We start from the raw sequence: 23833 nt of genomic DNA, 5'->3' as shown, positions 1-23833 counted from the left end.
ACGCTGTTTTCTGCAGCCAGGCCAGTAGATGGCGATTAAACACTATAGACTGAACACGTAATACGCATGTGCATGACATCATCATCTTCAAAGGTTCGCGTTTTAATTGTTTACATGGAGACCGTTTCCAAAAGTTTGCGTTTTCATGCACCCAAAACGCCGCTGTCGTGTAAACGAACGGCCAAGTCTCCAAAGTGGCTACATTTGAGAACGCTGTTTTCGCGCTGTCGTGTGGACTGTGAAAACTGAGGCATTTAAAACCGATGATGCAAGTTTAGTCATGTGATGCATATTGAACCCATTCATGTTTATACAGGTATTGAGCCATACAGTGTATTATGTGCTATTCACTTGCACACAGTTGCTAAAATGTGTTTCTTTGCACACTCTTCATATCACAGTCCTGCAAAGATGACAGAAAATTCACTCGCATTTGCCGTCCTGCGGTAAAACATTGTTTTAGACCAAACATATGATGTTGAGTGAGTGTGACCTGGACGATCAGTGAATGGGGAGATATTCTGCTAAATAAAATGATTCTGCCAGAAGAATAGCAAGAGAACTTTATGATGTCTATTCCGTCTGTGTCATCAGCGTTTTAAGACTTTTGGAAAACGCTAGTGGATGGAGAGCCTTTTTTTTTTTTTTTTTGCCGTTTTCAAATCTATCCAGATTAATGTAGACGTAGCGTTTAATTACACTGTCCACACGAGTTACAGCATTAAAGGAACAGTTCATGCAAAAATGACAATTCTGTCATTATTTACTCACCATCATATTGTTCCAAACCTGCATGACTTCTTTTCTTCGTGCCAAAACTATTTATTTACCCAAACGTCTAAGCTGTTCTCTTTCCCACAATGCAAGTGAATGTGGACCAGGGCTTTCAAGCTTCAAAAAGCCCAATAAAGGGATAATAAAACTAGTCAATATGACTAATTCTCTATGTTTAAAATGTTCTGAAGTCATATGATAGCTTTGTGTGTGAAAAAGAGTAATACTAAAGTCATCACTGAAAATCTTGCTTGACATCTGTAGTCTGCATTCATTTTCATTGTTTTGAAAGATGTCAGAATGAATAAATAATGACAACATTTTCATTTTTGGATAAACTATTCCAGCTCGAAAATCACTAAAATATGCTGGGGAATGAAATATTGCTTCTATTTTGATGCACAACAGAGCAACTTCATTTTGCCAATCTGAAATAAAATTATTCACAAATATTAAAATAGCAAATTATAACCAATTAACTATATACAGTACAGGTCAAAAGTTTGGACACATTACTATTTTTAATGTTTTTGAAAGAAGTTTCTTCTGCTCATCAAGCCTGCATTTATTTGATCAAAAATACAGAAAAAAAAGTAATATTGTGATATATTATTACAATTTAAAATAATTGGTTTTCAATTTATTATACTTTAAATTTAATTTATTTCTGTGATGCAAAGCTGAATTTTCAGGATCATTACTCCAGTCTATCACATGATCCTTTAGAAATCATTCTAATATGATGATTCATTATCAAAGTTGGAAACAGTTCTGCTGCCTAATATTTTTTCATAACCTGTGATACTTTTTTAGGATACTTTGATGAATAAAAAGTAAAAAATTTAATAAAAATAAATAAAAAGAAGCAAATGTTTTAACAACAATATTCACTACTGGTCAGTCATTTGGGGTCAGTAATTTTTTTCTTTCTTTTTTTGAAATAAATCAATACTTTTATTCAGCAAGGATGTGTTACATTGATAAAAAAGTGATAGTAAAGAAGATTTATATTATTAGAAAATATGTTTTTATTTTGAATAAATGCAGTTCTTTTTAACCTTTTATTCATCAAATATATTAGGCAGCAGAACTGTGTCCAACACTCATAATAAATCAGAATATTAGAATGATTTCTAAAGGATCATGTGATAGACTGGATGTCACATGTGACACTGAAGACTGGAGTAATGATCCTGAAAATTCAGCTTTGCATCACAGAAAAAAATGATAATTTAAAGTATAATAAATTGAAAACCAATTATTTTAAATTGTAATAATATATCACAATATAAAAAAAAAATCTGTATTTTTGATCAAATAAATGCAGGCTTGATGAGCAGAAGAAACTGTGTCCAAACTTTTGGCCTGTACTATAGCCTATATATATCTGAATATATATAGATATAGATATAGATATAGATATAGATATAGATATAGATATACACAGTGCAGGGTAGATTACTTACAAATTGTCTGTTACAGATTGACAATTTAAAATTCTAGTTTGTAACGTAATCTGTTACATTACACATTTTAGGTATTGTAATCTGACTACTTTTAGATTACTTTTGATCTAACTTGTTATCACATTAATTTGAATATAAAAATACAAAGAGAAAGAAAATATAAGGCCATTACAGTTTTTTTCCAATTGCTAACACACTAAACTGACGTGCACAGCACACTTATTTACACTGACACACACACAGAGCAAAACCTCCTCTCAAGTCTCCAAAAGTCTAAACACATTTTCTGCTTTACACACATTTTGCAATTCAAAATGGCACTTTTTAAACACACTGAACACGGTTCTCTGCATAAGACACAACAATCTGACATAAAGTCACATGACTACCATTTCAAAACACTGCCATTCAAAATGACACTACATGATCTGATTGGCCAATACATGTGTCACCTGACCAAACACCTCAATGCTTAATTGTTAACACATCTTTTTTTTTTTTTTTACTGTTTTTTGTGAGCATATTTTTGTTCAGTCCGATGTAAATATAGTGCATATTTTGACTTGTTTAGTGAAAAAAAAAAAATTCATTTTCAACAGCATGTGTGTGTATCTGCAAATATTTCTGTGCATATGAACAATCTGAAGAATTTTCTACAATTTGAACTATTTAAGTATTATGGCAAAGCATCCTACAGATGAGAGTGCTCTTCATTATGCCCAACAGTGTGTAGTTGGTCAGACAAAAATCTGCTAATATGAATGAAGTGTGTGCCATTTCATGCAAAAGTTTGATTTTGATAATGCGATATGTAGTTTTGGTTGCAGTGCTTCATTTTGCAGGATATATTCGGTATTTTGCAGTTTGCAAAATTATGTGTTAGCAATTGGAAAAAACTGTAAACATAGGGTTTCTCAAACTATGGTTTGGGTTAATTAAATCATTAAAATGTCAATATCTAAAAAACCTAAAAAAATCTATGAGATTGAAGAATTAGTGAGAATCAATAAGAATAAATGAATATATAATCATGCAATCATTAAAAACGTAACTGTTAATATGCAATATAATCCAAGTACTTCATTTATGGAATCTGATTATGTAATCCAGATTGAAATTTGAGATTAAGAACTTAAAATGTGTTCGACTACAAAGTTCTGAACTGATTTAGTGCCTATACAACACAACTGAATAATACTATTACTTTGTACTTAATTGTAATGGAGATGGCGGTGGAATAGATGAAGTAATAGAGTGAACTTGACCACTGTCTTGTTCGTCGCCTCCAGGATTATTCAGAGAACAGAAGCTCACACTGCAGATAAAGCTCAACTTGCTCAGATTTGTTCTGGTCCTTAAACTTGTTCTCCATAATTGCACCCTCATGGATGAGACATGCAATTAACTACACTGTTCAAAGATCAGTCAACCTTCAGTTCATTTGATATAATCAATGAACTCTTTAACAATTCTCAGTTTGACTCATTAGATCTGTTTCAAAAACCTGCAACTGCAAATTATTAAATTTTTTTACATTCTTTTAGTTGTCAAAATTAATTATGCGGAAGCATCTGGCACATAAATGCCAGAATGTAAAATTATTATTTAATGCACATTTAAATGTGATCCATTTTCATTTGGACTAACACAAAACTGGCACCTTTTTTCTAGTACACAGTGCTTGCATTTATTGTGCATTAAATTAAAGATAAAAAAAAATATGCATCTCAATTTGTGATCTTGCATGGCAGTATATTTTAGTCCATACATTTGAGAGAAAATATATATGCATGGAAAGTTTTTAACGCAGCTTTAATCATCTCCACATTTAATCATGTTGAAAAGATATTTTGTATTTAGATTTATATAATAACTTTCAAGAGGGTGGACTCATTTTTGCAACACTCATTTCATCACTTTGATAAGAAAATCCTATTTTTCTGATTAATTCTGACATGCTTCTTTGATAACTGATCAAGCAGACTTGATGGAACGTTATATCTTCAAGTAGCTTTAATATGTCTTATGTGTCTTTTTAGATATTTTCGTATTTATTCGCATTTTAATAACTTGTGACGGTAAATCAAAGTGAATGTGTGTCGGTTGCTTCGGGATCAGACGAGTTAAATCAGCTCATCCTCCAAGTGCATTAAGTGTGTTTGCCTTTCTAAGTGTGCTTGACTTTCTGTCTGAAAATATGCCAAGAAAGCTTTCTTCTTAAATCTCAAACTTCACTTAACAAATACAATAAAAGCTAGTCATGCACTCTTAGTTTTGAATCAGACGCAGCCAGACTGAGACTGCTATTTATTTAACATCTCCACCGTCTGAGGCGTTTACATGATTATGAAGGGATTATCAGACTGCATGTAAACAGAGTCAGAAAACTCCATTTGACCCTGAAGGAAAGCGAGACATGCTTGTGTGTGATAGACTGGCATGTAAAACAGGAGTTGGACGTGAAGGGGAATGAGCAGCGAGAGTTAACTCTTCTGAGAAGGCAAGCGTTGCTGTAGGCTATCTCTTCAAACAGCCCATGCTCTTTAAACTCACGGCGACCTCATAAATCTGGTGAAAAGCTTGTGTTTGAAGACTTAAGTGAGGTTCTCCAGAGACTTTCATTATGTGTTAGAGGTGTAAAGAGGCTTGCGTGACATCTTCACTGTGAAACATGGTGCAATGCATACTATATAAATAAGCTTCCCAAAAGAGCAAGCAAGTTTGCGATTCAATGCACAAGCAAAATGCACCCAAATATGCATAAAAAAACAAATAAAGCTACAGTGTTAAACATATGTTTTAGTATTGTGATGTTCTTAAACAGTTACAGATGCAAATTAGCACATACATAATTAGATTATGCACCGTTTGTCCATGTTAACAAACAATAAAAAAAAACTTGTAATACATTTTTTGTTTGTCTTGATGTAAGTAATCAACTCAGTAATTTTCATGGTGATATCTAAAGGTTAAATTTTTTACCCTATTCACGTGAGAAAGAGAATGAATAGGCGTATGAATAGACTATATTTGGGTCTTTTTCGAAACTTCCCCCTAATGGGATTCTTCTGGGCTTTTTTTTTTCCTTACTCAGGACATATTGAGGATACAAAATCAGTTGAGTTTGCTTCCGTTGCAATTTGTTCAACCTTTTTTCATAAAATGACTGGACTATAATAGTATTTAAGATGTTTGCACTACAAAATATACCAATGTTCACTAAAAAAAAAGATTTTTTATCGTAAGTGGTTGCACACAATTGATTTTACCTGCATTTAAACAAATGCATTACATTTAACTAAAATTGATTAAGTTCAACTTAATACATTTGTTTAACTGTAGGTAAAATCAATTGTGTTACGATAATTTTTTTAATTAAATTCAACTAATAATTTTTTTCAGTGTGTAAGTTAAATCAAATTAATACAGTAATCTTACAATTAAATATTAAGTATAACATCAGTAAACATTCTAGACTATATTGACTGAAATTGACATATTAAACCAACTTAATATTTATTACTTAATTTACTCAGGAAGAGTTTGCTTTCTTTAGGCTGATTATTACTTAACATCTTAAGTTTGCTTTGCATTGGTTTCCAATCATGAACTAAACTTGTGGTTGTTCTAATGATGATGACGCAAACACACTGTCGTTTCAACCCAAAACTACCATGTGAAAAGAACAATGTGAACAGCTGGAGGTGAAATCAATGAAATCAAAAATATCTGTCAGAGTAATATGCACCTGAAACAAAGCATGGGAGTGCTGAGATTGAATTTCCGAGAGCATGCCCTCCCAGCGTGTGTGTGTGTGTGTGTGTGTGTGTGTGTGTGTGTGTGTGTGTGTGTGTGTGTGTGTGTGTGTGTGTGTGTGTGTGTGTGTGTGTGTGTGACCCGCTTCAGGTCAGCGGCTGGTAGTTTGTAACATGAAAAGCATTAATGTGACAGAGGTAAATTCCTGTCAAACGTGATCTATGCTGACATCACAGAGTTACGACACTGAAGGATTCGCCTGCGCTTCATGCATGCATTGAGGTCAGTGAAAACAACAATACAGATGATTCAGACCCCGAGGAATGCGTTGTGTGTGTGTGTGTGTGTGTGTGTGTGTGTGTGTGTGTGTGTGTGTGTGTGTGTGTGTGTGTGTGTGTGTAAAGTTGCTCAAGGAATATGTCAGGATTTGAGAGATGTTTCAATTCAGTCAGCTAAACCCCCCCCCCCCCCCCCCCCGGGCTCCGATACGTCTCGTTCTCCCGGCGATCTGCATCTGCAAACGCACAAACTGTTGTAATCAGAATGCAGTATATTACGCTCAGCTGCACAGACGAACTGGCACGAAAAATGTTGGAATAAAAAGCCAGGGTTATTATCAGTGCATTCCTCAGGGAGAGGCCATTGGCGGATCACCAGGGAACAGCATCAGCGTGAGAGCGGGAACAGTGGGAATGAGAGACCAGCAGCTGTGTGTGTGTGTGTGTGTGTGTGTGTAAGCGTGTGTGTGTGTGTGTGTGAGCGTGTGTGTGTGTGTGTGTGTGTGTGTGTGTGTGTGTGTGTGTGTGTGTGAGCGTGTGTGTCTGTGTCTGTGTGTGTGTGTCTGTGTCTGTGTCTGTGTGTGTGTGTGTGTGTGTGTGTGTGTGTGTGTGTGTGTGTGTGTGTGTGTGTGCGAGGTGGAACAGGCTCTCACACACTCACACCTTATTTATCCCTTGAGATTATTAGCAATAGAGAGGGATTCCCAAACTTTTTTGCCAGCTGACACCTATATATACACATATATAGTGAAATTATTATTATTCCAATTTAAAATAATAATTTTTCAGGATTCTTTGATGAATAGAAAGTTCATTTTTATTTGACAAAGAAATCTTTTGTAACATTATAAATGTCTTTACTGACACTTTTGATTAATTTAATGAATCCTTGCTGAATAAAGGTATTAATGTCTTCGAAAATCTTACTGACTTCAACCTTTTGAAGAGTAGTGTATGTGTACACACACACACACACACACACACACACACACACACACACACACACACACACACAATACAAAAACAATTATATATGATAATTATTATTTTTACATTAAGTTAGAATACTAATATGTCTCAAATTCTTCACTTTCAAACGTTAAAACCTCAAGCTTTTATTTTGGTGGAAAATTGTAATTTATTTATTTATTTATTTTTTAGTGTGTTTAGATGATGCTTCTTGTTATAAATCTGTTAAAATACTGAAAACATACAGTATGTCCAAAAACATGTTGGAAATTATACAAATGTGAAAAACGTGATCCTGGAGTCATTGCATGTCCAAATGCACATTATAAAATAGATTTGGGTAACACTTTATTTTACAGTGTCCTTGTTACATATATTACATGTACTTACCATAGTAATAACAGTAAATGATGCATAATTACATGCAATTAACCCTCAACCAAACCCTAATCCTACCCTAACCCTATAGTAAGTACATGTAGTTGCTTAATATTACTCAGTACTTAAATATATAAATAATAATGACACCGTAAAATAAAGTGTAACCGAGATTTGATAATCACATTGTTTTGATTAATGGTGCTGTCCTATTTCATTTATGTAAATTTTACTTTTCTATGATTGAATGAACAATTCGCTTTTTATCAACTCGCCAACCCCGGCTTTCCCAGAGGAAAGCGGTGCGGACACACACTCATCCAGAGAGCAGCGCTGAGGCCCGTGTGTCACTCCAGCGTTTCACTCCGGAGCAATTTTCCACTGAGAAATCAATAGCGGAGTGCAGACTTCTCTACAGGGGAAATAGAGTTAGTATTGTTTCTCGCAGACAAATGCAGGCTTCAGGAAAGATAAATGGTATTTTCATGGGGCCTTAACAGAAAGCGCCATTCATTCGCTCTCGTCTCTCTTTTTTCCGGATCACATCCAGAGCGTGTCGTTCTTCACCTTTGAACAGAACGCCACGGATTGGCTTCTTCTGCTCAACCATTAATATTGCTGATATTATCTCCTGCCCTCACATGACCTCGACTATAAAAGCACAGCTTAACTTTTCTTCGCTGGATCTGCGTCAGATACACATAATCCGCCTGGATTCCACGTCCAAGCACGTTCCTTCCAAAAACTCCTGTCTGATGTTTCATAACTTTTATATCAGACCAAGTAGCAGCGTTTTATATCGCAGAACAACCCAGAGAGTCATAACTATGTCTAGATGTATCACAAACCAGGCGAAACGCCACACGCTTCCAGTGTCAACGGTGATTCTGTCTACAGTCAACGTGAAATACCTGAATTATTATTTATTTTAATTATTATATCAAGAATGTTGAATATATATATATATATATATATATACACACACACACATAAATACTGAATGTAGATTATTATATATATATATATATATATATATATATATACACACTCACCTAAAGGATTATTAGGAACACCTGTTAAATTTCTCATTAATGCAATTATCTAATCAACCAATCACATGGCAGTTGCTTCAATGCATTTAGGGGTGTGGTCCTGGTCAAGACAATCTCCTGAACTCCAAACTGAATGTCAGAATGGGAAAGAAAGGTGATTTAAGCAATTTTGAGCGTGGCATGGTTGTTGGTGCCAGACGGGCCGGTCTGAGTATTTCACAATCTGCTCAGTTACTGGGATTTTCACGCACAGCCATTTCTAGGGTTTACAAAGAATGGTGTGAAAAGGGAAAAAGATCCAGTATGCGGCAGTCCTGTGGGCGAAAATGCCTTGTTGATGCTAGAGGTCAGAGGAGAATGGGCCGACTGATTTAAGCTGATAGAAGAGCAACTTTGACTGAAATAACCACTCGTTACAACCGAGGTATGCAGCAAAGCATTTGTGAAGCCACAACACGCACAACCTTGAGGCGGATGGGCTACAACAGCAGAAGACCCCACCGGGTACCACTCATCTCCACTACAAATAGGAAAAAGAGGCTACAATTTGCACGAGCTCACCAAAATTGGACAGTTGAAGACTGGAAAAATGTTGCCTGGTCTGATGAGTCTCGATTTCTGTTGAGACATTCAGATGGTAGAGTCAGAATTTGGCATAAACAGAATGAGAATATGGATCCATCATGCCTTGTTACCACTGTGCAGGCTGGTGGTGGTGGTGTAATGGTGTGGGGGATGTTTTCTTGGCACACTTTAGGCCCCTTAGTGCCAATTGGGCATTGTTTAAATGCCACGGCCTACCTGAGCATTGTTTCTGACCATGTCCATCCCTTTATGACCACCATGTACCCATCCTCTGATGGCTACTTCCAGCAGGATAATGCACCATGTCACAAAGCTCGAATCATTTCAAATTGGTTTCTTGAACATGACAATGAGTTCACTGTACTAAAATGGCCCCCACAGTCACCAGATCTCAACCCAATAGAGCATCTTTGGGATGTGGTGGAACGGGAGCTTCGTGCCCTGGATGTGCATCCCACAAATCTCCATCAACTGCAAGATGCTATCCTATCAATATGGGCCAACATTTCTAAAGAATGCTTTCAGCACCTTGTTGAATCAATGCCACGTAGAATTAAGGCAGTTCTGAAGGCGAAAGGGGGTCAAACACAGTATTAGTATGGTGTTCCTAATAATCCTTTAGGTGAGTGTATATGAAGACTTCAGATGCAAAAGCCTTTAAGTGCCATCTGAAATTTTCTTCTAAAATGAGCATTTTTATCAAGCTTGTATATTTAGGTTCAGTAATTTCACTTTAATGAAAATTAATAGGTAATTTTCATTGCCATTAAAGTGAAATTACTGAACATAAACATACAAGCTTGATAAAAATGATCATCCTAGAAGGAAATTTCAGATGGCACTTAAAGGCTTTTGCATCTGAAGTCTTCATATACACACACACACACACACACACACACACACACACACACACTATATATATACACACATTATCTGGAAACAAACTCTGCACATCATTCCAGGCCTGTAAACTTGCTGTTAACATATATTAGGGTTGGAAAACCCCTGCCATCATATTCTATAAGATTCCTTTGTGTTTACGATTTTGAACCAGTGAACGTTTAATGCGCCTCTGAGACCAAGCTATAGATCTGACCTCACTGTTTCCTGAGAACACACTAACACACACACACACACACACACACACACACACACACACACACACACACACACGCACACACACGCACACACACACGCACGAACACACACACGCACACACACACACGCACACACACACACGCACACACACACACACACACACGCACGAACACACACACTCACACGCACACGCACTCACACACACACACACACACACACACACGCACACGCACGAACACACACACACACACACGCACGAACACACACACGCACACGCACGAACACACACACGCACGACCACACACACACACACACGCACGAACACACGCACAAACACGCACAAACACGCACACACGCACGAACACACGCACACACGCACACGCACTCACACACACACACACACACACACGCTCCAACATATTCTCTATTGTCTTATTTTCTATATGACGTCCAACATCCTTTCTTTTATCCAGAATGGCTTTGTTGATGTCATGCTATGAAACCACACTGAATCTAGACAGTAGCAATAACACAATACCAGAAGGTTTATTACACACACAAACACAACACGCAATATCACAGTGAAATCTAAACGAAAACCCCCTAAACCTGTTACAGTACAGCTCTGATTCCACTCCGGCCACAATGCATGCTGGGTAACCAACAGTGCAAGAATATGTTTTTTTCTGGTGGGGATCAAATGTAGCCGTTCTGACAAATAAAAACTGCACTTCAATGAGCATTTGAGCCATTTCAAGCTGTCTGATTGATTTATGCACTCCAGAATAGCAAAACATTTGCTGTTGCATCAGTGCCACGTGCAAGAGTACCGACCGAGCAAAAAAACCCAAAAGAATGGGAAATAAATGCATTTACAGCATGATCAAGCCAACTCTGGAACTCAATATCAGAGTCTGCTTCGCCAACATAACATAAGAGAGAGAGAGAGAGAGAGAGAGAGAGAGAGAGAGAGAGAGAGAGAGAGAGAGAGAGAGAGAGAGAGAGAGAGAGAGAGAGAGAGAGATTACTGTGAGTTAATCTAGTATCAGATTACTGGCCAATGCACAACTCATTATTGAAGGAAAAGTCTGTTAAATACAGATTAGAGATCCAGAGCAAATGTCAGCCTTGGCGCCCATCGCTGCCTCTCTCTGAACCGCTATCAAGTGTGTGTGTGTGTGTGTGTGTATGACTAAACTCTTCTGTGATGCTCGATTGTGCCTCTCCGCTCCACATGCATGCATCTGTTACCAGCATGTTTGAAAAATCCCACACTCCCGTTTCCAAACGCAGGTCCAGCCAGTTCAGTGTCTCTCCAGCCAAACCCCTCCCAGCGTCACGCCGTCTCAAGACAACACAGCCTGTCCGTTGTGCTCTTACAGACTTCAGCACATGCACCAATAATCGGAGAGGTTCCCATCTGTCGGTGGCACTATGGGTGAGCGCTGATGACTGCTTTAGTGCCACGCCGGCATCTTGCACAAATTAATTTCTCATTTTTGCATAATACTGACAAAAAAAAACCCTCAGAGCAATGCAGAGAAATGTCATCCCAGATTTTCTCTTTCAAAAGCTCAAGAGAATGAATGGAAATCGTATGGTCAACATCGTCTCAGATGTTTCTCCTTAAAATAATTTAAAGAGAAATAAAAAGACACAAATGAGACATGCAGTTTATTGGTATTGGGAGAATTTGATCTCAGCATCTCAGATGTTTCTTCTAAAAATCCATATGAGAAGTAAAAATAGACAAATTAGTCACACAGCACGAATGCTAATATCAGCTCAGATCATTTTGAGAATTTAATGAGAAGTATTTGAGATCGTATTAAGACTTTTCGGACAATTATTTGAGTTTATTTGCCACCCATTTGGTCTCATGGCAGAGTTTGAAACCTCTTCAGAAACTCAGGAGAAACATCTGAGGAATAGGATACTTAACCAAAGGTCTCCAAAACCTTCTCCATGTAAACTCACTGGCATCTATGAGAAACTTTGTGAGAAAGTCCTTCGTGACATTTCTTAAATAAATAAAGACCATTTGTTTTCTCTTCTTCTTTTAGCACCAATTATTATTTGGAAGCCAGATATACATCTATCATCCAGCTGACTCAAATGACATGTTTACATGATCTTCCGAAGTTCACAAACCTACTGTAGCTTTATAACAACAACTGGCTTTGCATTTCCAGAACTACTCCACACTGAACAGTCCCAAAACTATTGAAGCTTGTTTCCGCCATTTATCTCAGAATTGCGTAATATAAAGTCTCACATGCGAGTTATAAAGGTAGAATTGTGTGATATAAAGTCGCAATTGTGTTATAAAGTCAGAATTGCATGATATAAAGTCGCAATTATGAGTTATAAAGTCAGAATTGTGAGATATAAACTCGCAATCCTGACTTTTTTTCTCGCAGTTCTGACTTTACAACATACAATTGGGAGATATAAAGTCGCAATTACGTGTTATAAACTCTCAATAGTGAGAAATAAACTTGCAATTGTGTATTATAAAGTCAGAATTGAGATATAAACTCACAATTTTGAGAAAAAAAGTCAGTCTTTTTTCTCTCAGACCTGGACTTTATAACTCGCAATTGCGACTTTATATCTCACAATTCTGAGAAATAAGATCTAAACTCGCACTTGCGAGAAAAAAAGTCTGAATTGCGAGTTTATTTCTCGCAATTCTGAGTTTATAACACACACTTGCCACTTTATATCACGCAATTATGACTTTATAACTCGAAATTGTGAGATAAAAAGTCTCAATAATCTTTCAAAATGTTTTTTTTTTTCTGTGGCTGAAACAAGCTTCCATACACAACACCAGCACCAGCAAAATACCAGCACTCATGTGACAATTATCACAAGCAACACTCTCCTCAAACCACGACGGGCGGCATGTGTGTGTGTAACCACCGGCGCAAGAGTCGAGTGAACCTCATTAGCACCTCCAGACGGCGTGTGTTTGTGAGACTCACGGTGCTGAAGCTGGGAATGAGGCTGAGCGTGGATCCGCTGTCCAGAGGGAAGGGGAAGAAGTGCTTCATGCCCAGAGAGGCTGGCACAGTGGGCAGAGAAGCTCGAACCAGCGCTGGCACCAGTCTGCTCTGACACGCATTACCTGAGGAGGAACAGAAGAGACAGGAGTCACCAAACACACTCGCTTATTATCAGATGATGCACATGTGCAACCACTGGAGAGAGAGAGATTGAGTCATTATTAAATGTATTTGTTTCTTTTAGCCGTTTCTTTTAGAAGTGCTGACATCCCTCACATGTGAATGCCAAATTACCCTTTCTCATCATAAGGCAGCTTGAGTTATTTAGTTATGAGCTCTATGGGAAGCCAAACGCACCACATGTACCGCGCAATACTATCCGAAACTGTTGTGCAAGTAAATTGGCTATCTGCAGGAAAGACAGGTGCACATTCCTGGTGTTATTTTACTTAAATGTCTTCCTTTAAAATATAATACCATTTAATATGCTCTTCAACAACTTTGCTCTTTGGATGACGTCAATCCCTTTAACTTTTCAACTTCTTCCCTGAAATACACTGAAATAAAACATTGACAACACTAGAATTCAATTAAAAATTAAAAATAAACTAAAACATACTGGGCCCTATCTTGCACCCAGCGCAATTGACTTTGTACACCGACGCATGTATCATTCCTATTTTGAATGTATCGACGCATGTATCATTCCTATTTTGAATGTATCGACGCATGTATCATTCCTATTTTTCGCACAGCGGACTCTTCCCTCCACAGACGCACGTCGATAAATTAGGGAATGAACTTGCGCTCCCGGGGGCGGTTCAGTGAAAAGAGGAGGCGTATTCCGGCACAAACGTTCCCTGGTGCTATTTTGCAGTTTCAGAAAACAATTCCGCCACTAACCAGGACGCGTTATTCAAATGCTATTTTAAGAGCGCATGCTTGGCCATAATGTAGCGTGTGCACAACGCGCATGCACTTTGCTTATCTCATCTACACACAGCAGTTCACATTTTTAGAAAACCATACATTACAAGGAAAAATATTCCACACGAGGGAAATCATTGTTGTGTCCATGAAGATGTGAAAAAATAGGCATAAATCTAGCTTACACATTTACCCAAATTATTATACGCCTGTTTAACCGAAGCTAATTTGGGTGTGTTTCTCCATCCCCAATGTCACTTCTCTGTGTTTTACGGCCCTGACAAGAACGTCGGTCTCCTCGGCTGTGAACCGCTCCTGGCGTGCGCCTGGCAAATCCGCCGTTATAATAGCAATCCGCCATGGAACAAGCGCGTCTGCTCTTAAAGGGAATGTGAGATGACGCTCTGATTGATTTATTTCACGTTACGCCCAAACCACACCTATGAATAATGAAGCTACTTCAGACCAACACATTTTAGATTTGCGTCGGGCGCAAGAGTCATTTATCCCGCCGGTATAATAGCAACAGCGCCCGAGATCCGCCCACAAAGTTACTTGCGTTTCAGATCGTTAAAATAGGGCCCTTAGTCACAACTCGAAAACTGACTAAAATGAAATAAAAATGACACAAAAAAAAAGTATGATCCATGCAATATTATAAAACCTTTAAAACTTGCCTACATTAAACATGGAAATGCAGCAAAAAATCCTAAAACTAAACAATGACAAAGTGAAAAGTAAAGAAAGGCAAAAAGACAATTATAATAACCCTGCCAAAGACTGAACTGTCCATGATCAGTAGCGCCAAACTGAAACTCGAAGCAATTTTTGGCTATCCCTAAACTTCGATTGACTGACAGGAATGTTTGTTCTGTTGATGCAGGAACACGGCCTAGTTGGCGAAATCACAGTGAGCACTGAATTCACGAGTTAAATTCAAGCATGACATGATGATTCAGAACATTTCTTTGCCACACGCAGTGAAATCTCCGCTGGGGATATGGACACTACCGCCAATGACATCATGACTTTTTACCAATTACTAAAACTATCTGCCATATTCACTCTCCCGGTGCTATAAATACCTGAGCAATATACTTGTCAAACTGAGACTGTTTATTGGCTGTTATCTGTATTGGCATTAGAGACAAACTATAGTCCAAGTGGGAAAGACAGAAACCAGTGGCGGAAAACAAAAGTAAATTGGCTTGTTTTATTACAGTACGAGTGTTTGTGTGGGTGGCGTTGGAAAGGCAGATTTTTACAGCACATCCCATTAAAGCACCAGAAAAAGAAACCGCGTTCTGCCTCCAAACGGAGACAAAAGCCAGAGAAGAAAGACAAACAGACCCAAAGAGTTGCAGAAATGTGATGCCAAAGAAAAATGGACCACTCAGGGTTTGATTTATGCTTTGTGTTTCTTTTAAGTATCACCTTTTTCTCCGAGGATTTTCCTAAAAAAAAATAAAAATAATAATAAAAAATCTTATCTTATCTTTCTCTATTCTTGACATAGATAAAGATTCATGTGAATCGCAGCTCAGGTCATTTGGTCAAACAAGGAATGTCATGTCAAATGTCAAATAAGAACACATTTTTGAGATCTGTTGTGAAACTCTAGAGGAGACAAAAGAGGTTTTTGTCTCAGGAGAAACATATGAAATGCAGGGGAATTAAGACAGTCTCCATTTTTTTATTGCTGTCTAAGAAAAACAACAGAAAATCTCATCCAAAATAAAATCCATAAAACAATTTTATTTCAATGATTTAATCTCTTGTCTGAGAAACTGTGATATTAAGATCTCCTTTGTGATTTTTCTAACTCATAGGTTGAGCTGTTATCTGAAATAAAACAACTTGTTTTCTCTTCTTTTGATTGCATAGCATGACATTTTCTCAGATATCTTCTGAAACTCAACTCAACTAACTCAATCTGCTTGCAACCACATCATTATCTATAGGGCACAGCTGATTGGTTCCTGCTGTATCAGTAGCCAATGAGCTCGCTGCTCAACCTTCAAATATTTGGTCAGCATTTGCTGTAGCAGTTGCAGTATGCTTTCAGAAACCCTCCACTTCCCCAGCTCCACCTGTATGGATCTGCTGCGGGTAATTCATGTACGCTATATTGTACAGCAGCAGCATGTTGTGTATGTTATTGGCAGTAGAAAGTCCCGTACTTGATCTGCAGCAGCAATAGCAGCAATAACCAACAGCAGTAGAAATAACAGCAGCAGCAATAACAGCAGCAGCAACAATAACAGCAGCAATAGCTAACAGTAGCAGCAATAATAGCAGCAGCAATAACTAACAGCAGCAACAATAACAGCAGCAATAACTAACAGCAGCAGCAATAATTATCAGCAGAAACAATAACATCAGCAGCAGCAGCAAAAACTGACAGCAGCAGCAATAACAGCAGCAGAAGAAGCAATAACAGCAGTAGCAATAATATCAGCAGCAGCAGCAATAATATCAGCAGCAGCAGCAGCAATAATAGTGGCAGAAGAAATAATAGCAGCAGCAGCAGAAATAATAGCAGCAGAAAAAATAATATCAGCAGCAGCAATAATAGCAGCAGAAGAAATAATAGCAGCAGCAGCAGAAATAATAGCAGCAGAAAAAATAATAGCAGCAGCAGCAATAATAGCAGCAGAAGAAATAATAGCAGCAGCAGCAATAATAGCAGCAGAAGAAATAATAGCAGCAGCAGCAGAAATAATAGCAGCAGCAGCAGCAATAATAGCAGCAGAAGAAATAATAGCAGCAGCAGCAGAAATAATAGCAGCAGAAGAAATAATAGCAGCAGAAGAAATAATAGCAGCAGCAGCAGCAGAAATAATAGCAGCAGCAGCAGCAATAATAGCAGAAGAAATAATAGCAGCAGCAGAAGAAATAATAGCAGCAGCAGCAATAATAGCAGCAGAAGAAATAATAGTAGCAGCAGAAGCAATAATAGCAGCAGAAGAAATAATAGCAGCAGCAGCAGCAGAAATAATAGCAGCAGAATAAATAATAGCAGCAGCAGAATAAATAATAGCAGCAGCAGAAGAAATAATAGCAGCAGCAGCAATAATAGCAGCAGAAGAAATAATAGCAGCAGCAGAAGCAATAATAGCAGCAGTAGAAATAATAGCAGCAGCAGAAGAAATAATAGCAGCAGCAGCAGCAATAATAGCAGCAGAAGAAATAATAGCAGCAGCAGAAGAAATAATAGCAGCAGCAGAAATAATAGCAGCAGAAGAAATAATAGCAGCAGCAGAAGAAATAGCCTAATAGCAGCAGCAGCAGCAATAATAGCAGCAGAAGAAATAATAGCAGCAGCAGCAGCAATAATAGCAGCAGAAGAAATAATAGCAGCAGCAGCAGAAATAATAGCAGCAGAAGAAATAATAGCAGCAGCAGCAGAAATAATAGCAGCAGAAGAAATAATAGCAGCAGCAACAGCAGAAATAATAGCAGCAGCAGAAATAACCGACAACAATAATAGCAGCAGCAGCAGAAATAATAGCAGCAGAAGAAATAATAGCAGAAGCAGAAATAACTGACAGCAGCAGAAATAACTGACAGCAGCAGAAATAACTGATAGCAGCATCAGCAATAATAGCAGCAGCAGCAATAATAGCAGCAGCAGCAATAATAGCAGCAGGAGCAATAACTGACAGCAGCAGAAATAACTGATAGCAGCAGAAATAATAGCAGCAGCAGCATAAATAACTGATAGCAGCAGAAATAACTGATAGCAGCAGCAGAAATAACTGATAGCAGCAGAAATAACTGATAGCAGCAGAAATAACTGATAGCAGCAGCAGCAATAATAGCAGCAGAATAAATAATAGCAGTAGCAATAATAGCAGCAACAGAAAAAATAGCAGCAGCAGCAGCAATAATAGCAGCAGCAGAAATAATAGCAGCAGAATAAATAATAGCAGTAGCAGCAGCAATAATAGCAGCAGCAGAAAAAATAGCAGCAGCAGCAATAATAGCAGCAGCAGAAATAATAGCAGCAGCAGCAGCAATAATAGCAGCAGAAGAAATAATAGCAGCAGCAGCAGCAATAATAGCAGCAGAAGAAATAATAGCAGCAGCAGAAGCAATAATTGCAGCAGAATAAATAATAGCAGTAGCAGCAGCAATAATAGCAGCAGCAGAAATAATAGCAGCAGCAGCAGCAATAATAGCAGTAGCCAGCGTCGCCGCTCCCACCACGCGCATCACGCAGGCACCAAGTGCTGGGCACAAGTAGGGCACCAAGTGCTGAGGGGGCACCAAAAATAGCCTAATGAAAAAAAAATTTATAATGCCGATATTATTTCATTAGCCTATAGAAATATTATTAGGCACATTTTAGCCATGTATATGTAACAAAAAAGGGGGAACAAGATCATTTAATTGCTCTAGTCTAGAAAGCACCTGGATTATTTTGATTTTTTCTTTTTTTTTCTTGCTATTCTGTTTACTGAAGAAAAGTTTGCACTTTCAAATGTGTAGTGTGTGTTGGCTATTCTACATATGTTTACAAAGTCAGCAAAGCTGTGAAGATTTTACTTTCTCTTTTTAGTGTTCTTAAGTTTTATACTGTGATGCTGCTATTGTGTTATTGGTATTGAGTTATATGTTTGGTAAGTTAAACTGACAAAAACAAACGTTTCTTTTCTCGGGGTCGGGGTGGGGGGCATCATAAAGGAATTATGCTTAGGGCACCAAAATGGCTAGCAGCGGCACTGGCAGCAGCAGCAATAACTGATAGCAGTAATAACTGATAGCAGCAGCATCAATAACCAACAGCAGAATCAATAACTGATAGCAGCAGCATCAATAACCAACAGCAGAATCAATAACTGACAGCAGCAGCAGCGTAGCAGATCTATTCCGCCAAGACCAAACATATCAACATTGTCATACTCATTATCATGCCAAACACTCGAGAGTTGTCATGACAGAACTAAGGTCTTTTTTCAGGAGAATTTGGGAGACTTCTCCATTTGATCTTATTATTGTCTAGCAGAAACAACTACGACAGAAAAGTCGCAAAGCTGATATCACAGAGTTACATGTGCTGTTGAATCTCAAATAACCAATCTCATCTGTGTTTTTTCTTTCCTGTGGGAGCTATAAAATCTCAGCACCAGCTTGACATGGATTACGAAACAAAACGTTACTAATTCCTCTAGTCCTTCTGGCCTGTACGGATGAGAAATAATAAAACAAGAGAATAATAAAATAAAAATAACCCTAAATTGTTGCGCCACATGCCTTCGTCGAGGGAGAAGGAAGACGTGCTTGCACTTGCACAAAGCATGTCAATCTCAGACCTCCGTGTCGGCGACTCGACTCTGACATGTCAAACGACATCAGGCTTAAGGAAAGCTGTCACGGAGCCACACACTGAACAAGAAAACAGAATGAAATATGCAAGTAAAAGCATGGCCTGAGTGACAGCAGGAACTGTGACCGAGCGCTCGTCGCTCTCCCAGCGCTAACCATGAGGGCGTTTTTAGAGCGAAACATCTGGGTTTTATCTCCTCGGGGCTTTGAAAAGCTTTACGAGGTTTGATTATAGTGTGAGCACGATGCAAAAACATTCAAAAAGCCTCTTTCTGGAAAAAGGCAAACAAGCAAAACATCAATGCTGGCAGCATGTCACTTGGGTTTAAGGGAACACGACTTATTAAGTTGATGAGAACATTTTGATTGTTACGAGGATTTTTTGACACTGTGCCTGCAGCGTGAGCGAGTCTTTTACGGCTCTGTTTTCCGTTTCAAAGAACAGTAATGTGGAAAATGTCCAATCTTCTCTGCCCTGCAGTCAGTCAGTCTTTGCGCTGCTTTTAGTGAGTTATAGTTTCAGCACCTTCTCTTCGTGGAGACCACCTCGCTCTCAGCGCTGAAACATCCTATCAGGCTTCTACAGAATGGGGTCAAGGGTTCAATGGTTAGTATGGTTTGCTTAGCCTCACGTTCCCCACTTATGCATCGCGCATTACCCACAATGCCTCACTTCTCTCCTCGCCATTAGCGGCCTCATTGAATTTCTCTCATTATTTGACTGCATATGAATCTCTGAACTTAAAGTCCCCCTGTAGTGAAAATCCAGCTTTTAATATTGTTTATGTGTCTATATGGTGTTTTTGTGTCCTAGGCTTTTCCGTGCTGATGGCTTACACCCAAGCAGATTCGGAGCGGCTCTTCTGTCAGATAACATCTCCAAAATGTTAAATACCCTTTGACTAGTAACCAAAAGTCCAAATCATAGTCTCTGCTGCACCAATTCAACTGATATAAATACTAGTGTAGAACATTGCATAGAAACCGTGTCTATTCCTCGTTTAGTGAGATCAAATAATAAATCTAATGCAGGATCTAGGAAAAATCTAATTGTTATTAAAACAGAAAATGTTGCTATTAGTAAACAAAAACTATTTCTAAAGCTAGGTCTTCTAAACATTAGATCACTCACACCTAAGGCAGTTATTGTAAATGAAATAGTCACAGATAATAGCTTCGATGTACTTTGCCTTACTGAAACCTGGCTTAAACCAAATGATTATTTCGGTATTAATGAGTCTACTCCTCCTGGATACTGTTATAAGCATGAGCCCCGTCTGATTGGTCGTGGCGGAGGTGTTGCAACCATTTATAGAGATATTCTAAATGTTACTCAGAAAACGGGTTATAAGTTTATTTCATTTGAAGTACTTGTACTAAATGTTACGCTCTTAGATGTTAGAAAAACATCACTATTATCTCTAGCCTTGGCTACCGTATATAGACCGCCTGGGCCTTACGCTGATTTCCTAAAAGAGTTTGCAGATTTTCTCTCAGACCTATTAGTCAATGTCGATAAAGCATTAATTGTTGGAGATTTTAACATACACGTAGATAATCCAAATGATGCGTTAGGAGCTGCGTTTACAGATTTATTAAATTCATTTGGGGTCAAGCAAAACGTCATCGGACCAACACATCGTCTTAATCATACACTCGATTTAATTATATCACATGGAACCGATCCAACCGATATAGATATCATTCCACAAAGTGATGAAGTCACTGATCACTACATGGTAACTTGCATATTACGTACTGCTGTAATATGTCATGCAGCGCCGCGTTATCGACCAGGCAGAACAATCCTTCCATCCACCATAGATAATTTCTCAAATTGCTTATCTAATTTGTCTCAGCTGCTGCCTGAACCCAAACAAACAGATGAACTAGAAGAACTAACTAGCACTATGAGCACCATTCTCTCTAGAACATTGGATGTGGTTGCACCTATTAAATTAAAAAAAGGTCAGAGAGAAAAATAAAGCACCATGGTATAACAATACTACGCATGTTTTAAAGAGAGAAACCCGTATTTTAGAGCGTAAATGGAAACAAACTAATTTAGAGGTCTTTAGAATCACGTGGAAAGACAGTATGTCACGTTATAAAAAGGCCCTAAAAGCGGCCAGGGCTGAGCACCTCCGCAAACTAATAGAAAACAACCAAAATAATCCAAGGTTTTTATTTAACACCGTGGCTAGACTAACAAATAAACAGACGTCACCCGAACAAAATATCCCGTTACAGTTCAGTAGTAATGATTTCATGAACTTCTTCACTGAGAAAATAGAAAGCATCAGAACCACAATTGTAAACGTTCAATCTTCAATCGCGCCTTATAATTCAGCTTCAATTATCACCCCGAAAGAACAATTACAGTGCTTTACAACTATAGAACAAAAAGAGTTAAATAAACTTATCACTTCATCTAAAACAACAACATGTTTATTAGATACTATACCAACTAAACTACTGAAAGAAGTGTTACCTGTAGTGGAAGAGCCTCTCCTCAATATTATTAACTCGTCTTTATCTCTAGGTCATGTTCCAAGAACATTTAAACTGGCAGTTATAAAACCTCTCATTAAGAAACCACAATTAGATCATAATAATCTAGCAAATTATAGACCGATTTCAAATCTTCCATTTATGTCTAAAATATTAGAAAAAGTGGTGTCCGCTCAACTGGGCTCTTTCTTGCAACAAAATGATATCTATGAAAAGTTTCAGTCTGGATTCAGACCGCATCATAGCACTGAAACTGCGCTCGTTAAAATCACAAATGATTTACTTTTAGCTTCTGACCAAGGCTGTATCTCAATACTAGTTTTACTTGATCTTAGTGCTGCGTTCGACACTATAGATCACACAATACTCTTAGATCGACTACAAAATTATACTGGTGTTCAAGGACAAGCACTAAGCTGGTTCAAATCATACCTATCTGACCGCTACCATTTTGTCTATTTAAATGGAGAAAAATCGATCATAACTCCAGTAAACTATGGAGTGCCGCAGGGATCTGTATTAGGCCCTCTGTTATTTTCAATATATATGATGCCACTTGGAAATATTATAAGGAAACATGGAATTAGTTTCCATTGTTATGCTGATGACACTCAAATATATATTTCATCAAGGCCGGATGAAAACGCTAAATTTTCCAAATTGACAGAGTGTGTTAAAGATATAAAAGATTGGATGACGCGTAATTTTCTTTTATTAAATCCAGACAAGACAGAGGTAATACTTATCGGTTCAAAAAACCGCCCACAAAACCTCGCACAATACAACTTTAACATCATAGGATGTCCTGTTACTTTATCCTCTACAGTAAAAGACCTGGGTGTTATACTCGATTGCAACCTGTCTTTTGAAAATCATATTTCATATGTTACAAAAACAGCCTTTTTCCACCTTAGAAACATTGCTAAGCTACGTAATATGCTATCAGTTTCTGATGCAGAAAAGTTAGTTCATGCATTCATGACCTCGAGACTGGATTACTGTAATGCCTTATTAGCTGGTTATCCTGCATCCTCAATAAACAAGCTACAGTTAGTCCAAAATGCCGCCGCTAGAGTTCTTACGAGATCAAGAAAATATGATCATATAACACCGATTTTATCATCACTGCATTGGTTACCTATAAAGTTCTGTATTAATTACAAGGTATTGTTACTGACTTATAAAGCCCTAAACGGCTTAGCTCCAGTCTATTTAACGGATCTTCTATCGCCCTATAATCCATCGCGCTCTTTAAGATCACTAAATTCAAGGCTTTTGGTCATACCTAGGATATCCAGAACCACCAAAGGAGGGAGAGCATTTTCACATTTGGCTCCAAAACTCTGGAATAGTCTTCCTGATACTGTTCGTTGCTCAGACTCGCTCTCCCAGTTTAAAACTAGATTAAAGTCGCATCTCTTCAGCCAGGCATTCATATAATCCCACAGTTCAAACTACAATCCGGCCTCTAGCTCATAAATGCCAGAGGAGAACTGGCCCCCGACTGAGCCTGGGTTCTCCCAAGGTTTTTTTTTTCTCCATTAGGTCACCTGATGGAGTTTTAGGACACCATTAGGTCACTTGATGGAGTTTTTCGGTTCCTTGCCACTGTTGCCTTTGGCTTGCTCAGTTGGGGATATTTTGGGGATATTTAATTTAATTTTATCAATCAATAAATTCCTCTTGAAACAAACTTTGTTGTA

At 38.1% G+C, this 23833-nt stretch overlaps 2 protein-coding genes across 4 annotated transcripts in view; one reads left to right on the top strand and one right to left on the bottom strand.

The window, feature by feature from the left end:
- LOC309484366 (uncharacterized protein) overlaps positions 1–23833 on the top strand; it is a gene marked incomplete at its 5' end in the record, with an annotated part of 167226 nt that overhangs the window by 62910 nt on the left and 80483 nt on the right. The window lies entirely within an intron of this gene.
- Positions 1–23833, bottom strand: part of znf385d (zinc finger protein 385D) — an 84797-nt gene that overhangs the window by 52316 nt on the left and 8648 nt on the right. For all 3 annotated transcript variants that reach the window (XM_082150109.1, XM_082150110.1, XM_082150111.1), the window contains exon 2: positions 13344–13486. In XM_082150109.1, coding sequence (XP_082006235.1) covers positions 13344–13486 — 143 coding nt within the window. The remainder of the gene's footprint in view (positions 1–13343; positions 13487–23833) is intronic.

Source organism: Leuciscus leuciscus, assembly GCF_965113295.1.
Source record: "Leuciscus leuciscus genome assembly, chromosome: 20".
In the NCBI taxonomy this organism is placed as follows: Eukaryota; Metazoa; Chordata; class Actinopteri; order Cypriniformes; family Leuciscidae; genus Leuciscus; species Leuciscus leuciscus.
This window is presented reverse-complemented; position numbering and strand designations above follow the sequence as displayed.